This window comes from Rhodnius prolixus, unplaced genomic scaffold (genome assembly GCF_049639745.1).
Source record: "Rhodnius prolixus isolate KJV_2025 unplaced genomic scaffold, Rpr scaffold_4, whole genome shotgun sequence".
In the NCBI taxonomy this organism is placed as follows: Eukaryota; Metazoa; Arthropoda; class Insecta; order Hemiptera; family Reduviidae; genus Rhodnius; species Rhodnius prolixus.
Window position 1 is genome coordinate 43,589,549 of NW_027411614.1, and position 12,066 is coordinate 43,601,614.

The 12,066-nt window shown below is 30.9% G+C and overlaps 1 protein-coding gene across 3 annotated transcripts in view; it reads right to left on the reverse strand.

Moving 5' to 3' along the window:
* Positions 1 to 1,233: 1,233 nt before the first annotated feature.
* LOC141456099 (E3 ubiquitin-protein ligase MYLIP-like) overlaps positions 1,234 to 12,066 on the reverse strand; it is a 63,294-nt gene continuing 52,461 nt past the window's right edge. For all 3 annotated transcript variants that reach the window (XM_074131768.1, XM_074131767.1, XM_074131766.1), the window contains 5 exons: positions 10,122 to 10,267; positions 6,445 to 6,579; positions 6,085 to 6,166; positions 5,197 to 5,420; positions 1,234 to 4,618 (listed from right to left, as the gene is read on the reverse strand). In XM_074131768.1, the coding sequence (XP_073987869.1) occupies positions 4,444 to 4,618; positions 5,197 to 5,420; positions 6,085 to 6,166; positions 6,445 to 6,579; positions 10,122 to 10,267 (762 nt within the window). In that variant the 3' untranslated portion in view covers positions 1,234 to 4,443. The remainder of the gene's footprint in view (positions 4,619 to 5,196; positions 5,421 to 6,084; positions 6,167 to 6,444; positions 6,580 to 10,121; positions 10,268 to 12,066) is intronic.

Here is a 12,066-nt window from a genome sequence, read left to right on the forward strand (position 1 = left end):
AAGTACATCCAGTCTATATAAGCAAGTAACATTTGCAGGGCGAGGAGGGTGGGGCGTTGTTTATTTATAATTTCTAATGAAAAGGTACGTTCTTACGTTTTATTAGTTCTCACATTTTATGAGAATTGATGATAGAGATGTGGCACAAGTCTAGGGCGACAAAGCGATCCACCCTCCAGCTGAAAAATATACTAAAGGAAAATTTTATGTAGGAAAGTTCTATGTTAAACTTCCTTAACACATTTACCATTACGCTTCAACTTGACACCATTATTTTCAGCCGCGACTTTCGGAGCGAATATTCCTCTTTTCTACCACGAATCTATTACCTACACTTGGCACATTTCCATGACACTTCTCATGATCAGAGAAGTTAAATGTTAAGACTAGATATAATTAGAGAGATGAGCGACAAAGCGATCCACCCTCCACCATGTCCAAGATCTTACTGAATAGAATTTTGTAAACGTATATGGGGGGAGGTCTAGCAGTGCTATACTTGTCCTGATAAGTGGCGCTCTATGACGGATTGTATTGGAATTACTTATTAACTTGTCCTGATAAGTGGCGCTCTATGACGGATTTTTTTAAAACTACTTATTAACTTGTCTGTTAAGTGGCGCTCTTTGACGGACTTTTCTGAAACTAACTTATTTTATTGAAATTAATTTCTTTTTTCAGTTTTTATCACTTCTTGTTGCACTTATAGATATATACTCTTTACACGATTATAGGAAAACTAATACTAACTCTATGGAAAAATTGGGTGTGCCAATTATGTTTTTTTCTAAGCTTTCTTTACCTTCTTAACCAGATACATTATGGTATGTTGGAGCTACCAGCCAACCACAGGGTAATTTGCTGGATCCTCCTCTGATAGATGATACTAAATGATTTTTTTCTCCCCCGGAGTATAATACAGGACCAGTAGTATAATGCTGCTTGCTGTCCGAATTTAAACTAGAAACCAATGATCGATCCAACGATTGACTTATTGAAAAGACGTAATCAAGCTGGAAGGATTTTGATTACACATCTCTGCATAATCAATGATTGTTGAGAAACAAAAATTTTTGACTTGACTGTTTTTTTTTTTATTTCTTTCTTTTTTTATGTAACAAACAGGCAATTTTAAAATATAATTCACTAAAAACATCAGTGTTTTTTTTTCTTCTTTTTATTCCAACGATAAAATCTTACAAAATAAAAAGAAATAGAAATTGTTTCCCCTCGTGTGACATAAATAAAATCTGAATACAATATTTCATTTTTTAAATATTATTTAATTATTATATTATTAAAAAAAATAATAATAATCGGAGATCAACTTATAATAAATATTATTATTTTGATAAGATATAGAACTGTTGTTACTCTTCATAAAAGTACAACAGAAAAACAATCACATTATTTCTTTTGTTTTACTTTTAAAATATATATATGTACATTTGTCAGCAGTTAATTGGCTTACATCAGTGGTTAAAAAAAAACATTTCACATCTTTGCAACTGCGATATTTTGTTTTTGTATCAGTTCTTTTTGCAATATAATGCAAATTTATTAATGGTGTCATAAAAATCGATGATCGTAAAAATTTTGGATTGATCTTTGAATAAATGTTTCGAGAATATAAAATATTGCCACGAATGCTGTTTTGCAGACCGACGTAAACAAAGTTAGGTAGTAAGGGCACACTACTTATTGTTATACATTAATACCCTTCCCTCCCAACAAATATTAATAATAAGGAAAGCAGAGAGTGAATGTGACTCTGATAATAATAAATACCACGAGAATTGGGCAAAAATTATACTACTATTGGAAACAGTGCAAGGTAGGTGGTGTTATCTGCATAAAAGAGAGTTGGTACCGAGAGCACACTCCTTACTAATTTTTAATTATTATAAATTTAGTCCAACAAAAGTAAGTATAATGTATTAATTATTATATTTTGCCTTAAAAAACTACGCTTTGTACTTAAATCAACTTTTAAACGGGTTTACTCGATTAAAAGAAAACTAGATGATTAAACTTATTGTAAACAGTACGTCATAATGTCGACAATGAAATGTTTTCAACCCCGTTAGAACAGATCAAATTGCCATCAAATCATTAATAGTTCGAACTTGTTTAAAAATTAAACAATTTTATTGTTACAAAAAAATAAGGTACTAAACGGGACCGCTTATCATCTCCCGATATCTCTTCTTGTTTGCCTCTCACCCAAATTTACAGAGTGGACTCGCCAGTGAAAAAAAAATCACGCTATGGAATTCTCACTAAGTGCGGAACAAAAATGTATTAACGTTTTCAATCATCCTAAAAGATTAACTAAAAAAGCTTCGGTTTCACTGCAGTATACATAGATTAAAGAAAAGGGTGATTAAAATATGTTGAATTAATTATTGTTTTTATGATTAAGAGCAAATGATTGCAATTTAGCACAGATTCATACACTCACTGAGATAAAAATGATTCTTTTCTAGAGATATCACACAAACAGTGCGGTAACTTTGAAGAGAATGCATCAGAACAATCTTAACTATCAGCTTCAATACATAAAACCTTCCATTATAGTTAATTTTTAAAAAATTAAAATTTGTGTTAACTGTTCATTACAAAGAAAAGTATTATTAATAAATAAAGAGTACAAAAACCTTTTTAAACACCCAAAATTCTGTATAATATTCAGAAGTATTAATGAAATTTTGTTGTGTCCATAATTTTAAACCTAACATATTTATAAATTTTAGTTATATTAAAAACTTTATATTATTTTAATTAAATTCAGTATCACTTTTATCACACAATTACAAATACATATATAAGTTTTATTTTATACATATATCTCTTTGTTAACAACATATTTACCTTTTTATACATTTTATTTTATGAAGAAAAAATAATTTTTTGAATGAAGACAAGGCAAAACCGGTATTTTTTTTTAAACGATATTTTTCTTTCGCAATAGTTTTGAGAGAAAAACCTTTAAAACAAATAAAATAAAAATGGGTTCTAATAAAAATTTAATTCTATATTAATTGTCATTTATGTATGCCAGTACTATCTTCTAACAATATTACAGTAAGTTTGCTGTCAAGTTCTAAGAATGAAGATAATCATTTGAAAGATTTTTCATTCTAGTCTTAAGCGATCTTCTCAGTGAAAGACACTTGCAGTTTCTTCCTTCGGTACAGTTAAGATTTCACATGCCCTACGTTTACTTACAACCCCCGTTGAACGTAGTAAGCTTGCCAGCCACTAATTTAACAAAATACTTGAATGCTCTAGAATGCAACAAGAGCTAAGGTTCTCGCGGAATGCTTAACGAATCGCGTTGTACAGCTATGGGCCCCCCCTTTAAGTGCTTGCTGGCTACACTTAACCTCGCGAAATGTCCATTGAGGGAGCCATGAGTAGCATTTGAAACAATTTTGATGTCGAGCACGCTACTGTGTATCATAGGCAGTACAATCCTTCAGGATAATTCTGATAAGGCAAATCTGTTTTTAACTCAAGGCAGCCATGAGTTTACACTCTGATCGCACTAAAATATAAATACAAGGTTCACAATGAGTCTACGAGAGAAACAAAACATGCTCTACTAATCTATTCTGCTCCAGAATTATTTTGTTTTACGTTCTAAGGATGAACTTACAAGTATCGGACAAGACGTCCCCGCTATTTTTGACTAACCAGGCTTTACTTTCATTTATTATTTAAATTATCATAGACAAAAAGAATATATAATACTTATTAAAGGAAATTTGTAGCAAATAGCAGTTAAATGTTACGAGGTCTAACAAAAAAACTATTTAAAATATGATTTCTAAAAATATTTCTTGCCAAATAAACATATTGTTAAGATAACTAAAACTTGTAAGCCATTAAAAAAATTTAAGTTTTACCTTTTAACTTGTGTACATAAAACAAAAGAATCAAATAAGTACTTATTTATCTACAGTCAGTTAACATAATTGTAGAGAGAGAAAACAATGTACATAATAAAAAACTTGAAAACTGACTAGCAAATTAGTTTTAAAAAATAATTAAGAATAAACTTATTTAAATAAAAAAAAATCCATTTTACAAAAATTGACAAATACAACAAAGTATACAAAATTACACTCATTTATACAAAATAAAAGAAAAAAAACTGGGGAAAAAGATGAATTGTAAAACTTAAAAAAGAATGTTAAAAAGCGTTAACGTAGTAACATGACCATAATTATTAGTTTTCTTATTCCATAAAACTTTCCAAAAATATTATATACACATTTATTAATATATGTATATATATTAACTCTATTTTTTACCTTGTAAATTTTATTCTTATTTATTTTATTTTTTGAGATTTTACTTCTTTTTTTTTTTCATTCATTAAATTTTAAATAACGAAAATCCTTCTTAAGAGGAGGGCTTTCTTACTCTTATTACTAATTATTATATTGGAGGTATCTTAATACCGAGCTCTTGAGTTGGTAAATAGAGCTTTTTAGCTGTATCCACTTCGCTTCGGCACAAAGGGCAATTGCGTAGCTTTTGCGCACAATCATTACAGCAAAGTACATGAGCACATGGGAAAAACACTGTGTCTATGGCTGAATCCATACATACCCTGGAACAACAAATAACACAAAATATATAAAAATAAATAACCATAGAATCTCTTTAAACTTAACTTAGGTGTAGGAAACGGACCTTCTGAAAACGCACCTTCAAGATTTACAAAATATTATATCGAAATTAATAGATGATACAAACAATGCTCTACAGATGCGACAACCAATTGGTTGTAAACATGTTTTAAATATGGTTATAAATATGAGTGTCAATATTGCCCATATACAAATACAACTTTCATTTCGTTCAATATTCTAGAGATTTGTTTAAGTTGATAAAAGATTAAGGGAGAAATAACCATAACTACTATTAATGGTGTTAACATCTGGGACTACATGAATTTAAGAAATATTTAATTACAATCGTAACTCATGTCTTTATATAATCTACTTTGTTAAATTATTTTCAAGAGAATTTGTAATTTTGAAATCGTAATATAATTATAAAACTGTAATTGTAATGTTTAGTCAAAGTAGAAAAAATAAATAAAATTAAATTAAAAAAAATGATTCGAATCAATTTTTGTTTAAATTCATAAGAAAATGACCTTCGACATTCCATAAAAATGCTCACCTGCAGGTAAGGGCGTCAATAATGATGGCAAGAGCATCTGCAGATGAAGAATCTCCACTGGCACATGAAGTTGAAGAATTAGCCGCAACGGCCGCTGCTTCAACTTTGGCCGCGTACAATGCCCTCCTAGCACCGTCATGAACCTCTCTACATGTCCTCCTTATGTCGAACACATATTTCTTGCCAAGTGGAGTACTTTCGTTGAAGATGGAAGCAATGGTACCCTAGTTTGCAAATAAATTGTATTATGATGATTTAATGTCAACTATTTTTTCCCCTCCAAGCTGTTTCTGTTTGGTTTCTAACTGAACTGTGATTTCCTCGGCTAACTAACATGGTCTGTTTAATGTAATTTTTATTTTATTAATGTAACACGCATTAACACCTTTTCGGTGCACTATAGGTGTTCTTTAGTTAAAAAATAAACACATTATCACTGGTAAAAGCTGGATGGGCTTTTAGGTGTCACTCTTCTACGGCCGAGCAAATCCTCTCTTATCTTTTTAACAATTTTTATTATCAGTTTTCATAATTACTGTTTCTAAAATCTAATAAAAGCTTGTACTAAAATTAGAAATAGAATTTAAATAAGAAATCAATGGAAGTGGCTAGAACTTCTTTCTTTGTATAAATACCATATGAAGGGGCCAAATTGAAAATAGTTTTACAAAAGATATTATGTAAACGATTTAATTCTCTTTTAAGCTAATAAATTATTCATAAAGTGCATAACTTTATTATTGAACTTACTCGCAAAACTTTCATTAATCATTACCACCTACACTGTGCGGACAATCACAAACCAACCAGAGGATTTTTCCCCCAATAAACACGAATTAAAATTAAAGATAAGATATATTGAAGAATTTAGAAGAATTATTTACATACCTTAAGATCTCGGATATATTGGGCTGTAACGGCACCTCTAACAGTATCGCAAGAATAGAAATCATGCCTTTCTGTTAACGCCCTGCAGAATTAAATAAATAATAATACACAATAGATCATTGCAACTTGCGATCAAGTCGCATAATATAACGTCCCTTTAAACACGATTACGTATTTGAAACGTTGGAGAAAAATTAAGAGTTTTGTTTTATTAATCAAAATTCTCATTACTAATTAACCAATTTTAATTTGTTTTTAATTTGGTCATAGAAAATAAACACTGATACTCACTTAAATCTAATATTAATATTATAAGAATTGATTAACTTTAAATTATTTTTTAAGTTCTAAAATTCTTACCTATAGAGACCAGAAGCTGTTGAGTTAGAGTCACATTTTATTTCTAAAAGCTCCTCTTTATGTTCAGGTCCGAGATACCACAATTGAAATAGTCTTCTTAGAGTGGATGTACTCCTTATGGCTGAATAAGGTATTCTAGAAAATAAGATAAAAATGTAACTATATTCAATTTAAATATTCTTTTATTAATATTTATATAATTTTAACAACAAAAAATAGCTCAAATTCAAAGTTATAAAAATCAGTTTTGCAACGTAAGTTGCGTTAACTTCAACGTTTTAACTTCTGCTGCTATTAACAATTTACACTGCAGTTTAAACTTAAACTACCAAAATAAAAGCTACCAAATATTGTGAAAGATCTTACACATACAAATTACTCAGGATTGAATATCTACTTTTCTAATTCAGATCTGGAGCAATTCTTATTTTCCTTTTACATTAGTTTTGAGCTTAGCAGAAAGGAGACATTAAAGAACAGATTATATCTGCCAGTCAAGGGCGAAGTTCAAATTTGATACTTCATTAAGTGGAGTTTACTACACACATCGCTGGGAGGTTACGTCAACAGCTGGTCGTTAAAATCGAAGAACAGCAAATGCCATTTTGATGAATCAATTGTTCCGAAAATGACTAAGATATTTTTATATTTCGTATAAAATAGCTGGTAAATTCTATCAATTTTATCTTATTATTATTTTATTTTTGTTTCTGGAATATTCATTTTTAAGCGATAAGAAGAGTGACATCAGTTATTGCTCAGAAATCCTGTTTGTAAAACTTAAAACGGTTCTTCTACCAGTACAATATTAATAAGAAAATAATTCAAAACTAGAAGAGAATCGGTGTACCAGAGGTTAGAATTTTTAAATAAATACAAAATAATGATAATGAATATTTTTTTTAATTTTTTTATGATTTAAGGCGCGTCAACATCTAAGGTTATTGGCGCCCGGAGCTTTTTTCAGTGCACTGCCGGCCTCCGGACAGTGTTCTCTCGTTACAGACAACACTGTCCATCACCGGACAGTGAGCTGTAAGAAGCTCCTAGGAAGAGAAAATCTAAGGGTCAGTAGCTGGATTCGAACCCGGGACCTCCGCGTGGGAGTCCAGTATGCTAACCTTATAGCTAATCCCTTCCCTAAATGAATATTTAAGCACGAAGTACCTTAAATTAGAAGTTTTTTAACTAATGTAAAGAACTTATTACATAAAATTTTATCAAGCTATCACATAAGGTGTTATCAAACATTCAGGAAAGCATTTCGTATTTCAAATAAACATAAATGTTGCTGAATTATTTAACTTATCACAACTACATTTTTTTTTTATTATTTAAAGTAGAAATTTTTTCGTTTATATCCTCCATAGCGTTTTTTTTAAAAAAAATTCTAATCAGTTTCGGATTAATATTCATGATGAACTTGGTGTATAGAGATTTGGACTTTCATTAACAGAACAAATAGGATTGTTTTTAGTCCTAAAGAAGTTAAGGGATTAAGTTCAATTTCTGATTGAGAAGTAAGTTCAACAATACGAGTATAATTACTTTGTGGAAGAGAAAAACGTAATGGGCGAAGGCCTTCTTCGAAACTTCTTTTACTACCACACCGCCCAAAATACAGTTACAAAAAAGGGAGTAAAAGTGGTAGGCCTAACGAATTACAGCACGAATACATCAAGATTAGGAGAGAGAGAGAAAAACAGCAAAAAATAATAAAACTGATTTAGAGGAAATCTTCAATCGGATCTTATTAGACTCGACAGAAGATCTGACTGAAGATTAAAGGATAACAAATCTGATGGAAGCCATCTGTTTTAGCTCTAGACCAAATTATAAACTGTAACTTCTACTTTATTATAACCATACTTCATGTTGTACTCTCTTCAGCAGTTATGCAAATCTATTATTAAAAATTTAAATGTAATTGCGATATTTAACATACATTATTCCATAGAAAGTTAATAGTTTTGTTTACTAAACATTAAGTAATATTCGTAATAACATTTGAATTTATACATAACTTGTAGCCTTCACATTTAGTTGAAAATTGTTTATTTATTTATTTTTGCACATTAACGTGGGTATTTTGGTAATTAACTTAAAATTGTTCTTATTATTGTAAGGTCTGTTTACTACACTTATACTATTAGATAATGCTATTATGGCGATCGAGTCAAATTTTCAAAAATGTGTTATTTCCAGAAATGTCTGCTATTAAGCCTTAAAAAAGAGTTATTATCAAATTGTTCTGAATGACTTTGATTTTAGCTGACGTAGGAAGACAGTTGACAAAAATTTAAAAAAATCAATACTGTAAAAACAGCTACCGTTTATCATATCTAAACAATGAATCACAAAATACATATCCATGAATCCCCCTACAGTAAGCACCTAATCTGTGAGCACAAAACCCAACGTCCCTATTCGTTAACTACACTACAGCACCTGCATATTATAGTAGTTTCTTACAACTGCTAGCCATAATTATAAAAGAAAAAATATTTATCTTGATAATACCTACAAAATAAAAAAATTCACAACACATTCACTTCTATAGAAGGACACAGAACTGACATCCTTATCACAATAATGAATCTTTACACTTCTATTCCTATCAGAGAAACCTAGAATATTATACAACACAGCGGTCTTAACAGTTCAAATGGTCTGAATGTGTTGCATATGTGGTGTATGCTGAATCTGGAAAGTGAAGTACAATAACATCTTTTACTGAGATTGCTTGAAGCCATCAAAAGAAAAGGAAATCAGAAATATTTCACAAGAACTAACAGAGTAATCAAAGAGGATGATTTGTTCACATCCCAAGTGTGGAGTCTCTCAACACAATAAATAGTTCTTCACTCTATAAAATCCTAAAAAACAAGACGAATGTAAAACAATTTCATCTAGATCAAGAAATGCATTACATATAAATGAAGCCTTTATTGGGCAAGAAAATAAGGTACAATTTACGGGGGGTGGCTAATAATTGACTTCCGCAAATCTACAGCCTATCGTTAAAAGTGGCAACCAACGGAAACCATGGTAATAAGACTTTTTTTTTTAAAGTGGAATTTACTCGCCAAACAATTAAAATAATAAAAGGTTGAGTGGTGGTGTAAAGCTTAACGACATTTCAATGTTTTCCACTCTGAAAAGCAAACTATCACCTAAGCACGTCAAGTCAATAAATACGAACTGTTGATTAAACTATTTCACCGACCCATCTGTACTTTCAGTGACTTAACTGTATTATTAACACAAGCACCTGTCGTACAACCCTTTTTTAAAACTCATTAGAGGACGACTATGATCTAAAAAGTTGTAATCAAGCATTCGTGGTAATACGTGAAGAATACCTGGTTGGAGCGAGATACACTAATAACATATAAAACTTATTGCAATGTAAAATTATTTTTTTTTTGTATTTAAAGCGCATCAACATCTGAAGTTATAGGCGCTCTAAGCTTTGCCGTTGAAGACAACACTGTTCATCACCAGACAGTGAGCTGCAAGAAGCTCCTAGGCAAAGAAAATCAATGTGCCAACAGCTGGATTCGAACCCAGTATTTGCTAACCTAACCACTCAGCTAATCCCACATCCTTCTAAGAAAAATATTAAAATAATTTTAATCGATGGCGATAGTAACATATTAAATCGATATTAAACTTACGTGTGCTGTTCCGGCTGATACAATCTAACCCCATGAGGGCCGATTCCAATTCTCCATCCTTTGATCTCGTAAATCTCCTCACCAAATTCCTCTAGATTGGCCACTTCTTTTAACACCCAATACTCGGCTGCAGATGATTTCATGCCCTATAAAAGATTGGATTGAACATTGTTAAATCGTCTTGTTATTTTTATTATTGGTGTAAAACAAGTTCTTATGAATATTTGTATAAATTTAAAAAGTCTGTATTAGAGGAAGGGGTGACTGCAAAATAAAGAAACGCATACAATCAGGATAACTTGAGAGAGAGAGATTACTCTATCTCTGTTTATTAAAACTATCTGATGGAACTATCTAGCAAGGCTATTATTGTCCTAATTTAAGGTTCTAAATAAGGGCGTTCTCTTTAAAATAATTTTTAGTATGTCTCTTTCTTGGTTAGGTTAGAACATTTTGTATTCTTGCCAACAAACATTAACTTTCTTCTCCATTTGGCACGATGTCAAAATTTACTATATAATAGTGACAAAATAAATTTCTATAAAGTATTATTTTTGAATTCGCGTTACCTATAATAGTAATAGTGAAGTGTGTAGCAACTATGCGAAAATCAGGTGCGATAAAAAGTACTATAAAAAAACTTTCTTCATGTCAGTTCCTATTCCTACAAAAATCTTAATTCTCAAAATTTTTAGGCAACATTCAGTGACTAAATTAGGCATAAAATTACAAACAATGGAATAGCCAGTCATTTATTTTTATTTAGACATCACCAACTCAGCCTCCAAATAATAGCTTCTGGTAATCGGCCTAATAAACTTACAATTCATTTTGGTCATAAAAATCAAGTAATTGGTCACGAGCAATAAAAGCTGTAATTTTTTTCAATGAATAACACTAAATACAGTAATTTTTATTTTTTATTACTCTAATAGTTATATTCATATATTATGTACATAGATGGTGAACAATCGTGCAGACTTTGTACTGAGTTTTCGTAGTTTTGAGGAACTCGGAAGTCCGAGAAAGCGTTTTTTTTTTTTCTCCAATTGGTCTGTGAGTTTGATTGGACAGCCTAACTCGAAGAAAAACTGTAAATCGCAGTTCAAGTTCTACGTATAATTCGAACTGATGCCCACCGTGGCATCTGATAATAAAGTTTTGGGGAAAACTAGCCAATCTGCAAGTGCCACTTTACTATAATAAATACATTTTCCAGGGTTTTTCTTTTTTGACGACAAAAAGGCTTCAACGTTTTCCTTAATTTTCGAATGCTCTAACTTTGAATTTAAAAAACATTTCCTCAAGTAGTAAATGCTTCTTAAGGTTGTTCAGAGAAAGCGATAGTATCAGCTTCCCTCTATGGGTGTGCTAGACTACGTCATGGCATTTGAATATTCTGAGATTGGGTCAATCCTCAATATGCAGTGAGGATGTGCATAATTTAGTAGCAGGTATTCACATTTCCGTTCAACAGAGCCTGGATTTTCCAAGCAAGAGCTCCAAAAATACATTCCAGCAATAAGTTAATGAAGGTGAAGGTCCCCCTGCCTGAGGTGGCTACTCCACTTCCTCATTATTTAGAAAAACCAAAAAATCGTCAACGACAAGAGGGAAAAATAATAATTTTTCTTTCTTTTAAAAAAAACTTATTGCAAAATAAACGTATCCTTGAATTGAAGTGCAAATAAAAGGTCTCATTGAAGGTAACACTTTCAGACCTTCAAGGACAAAGTCGCACCTAAGTCCAGTTAGTTAATTGATAAATATAAATATTCAAGTTTCATGTGATCAGTGCACTCTTATGTAATATTTTCCTTGGAAAAATCCTTCTTAAGGCAATTCTGGGAAAATGGTGGCATTAAACTGCACTCGAAAGTGCATTTAATAGGTTGCATTAAAATTTTGTATCGTTAATCGAGAAGAGAAGGTTTTTATTTATATA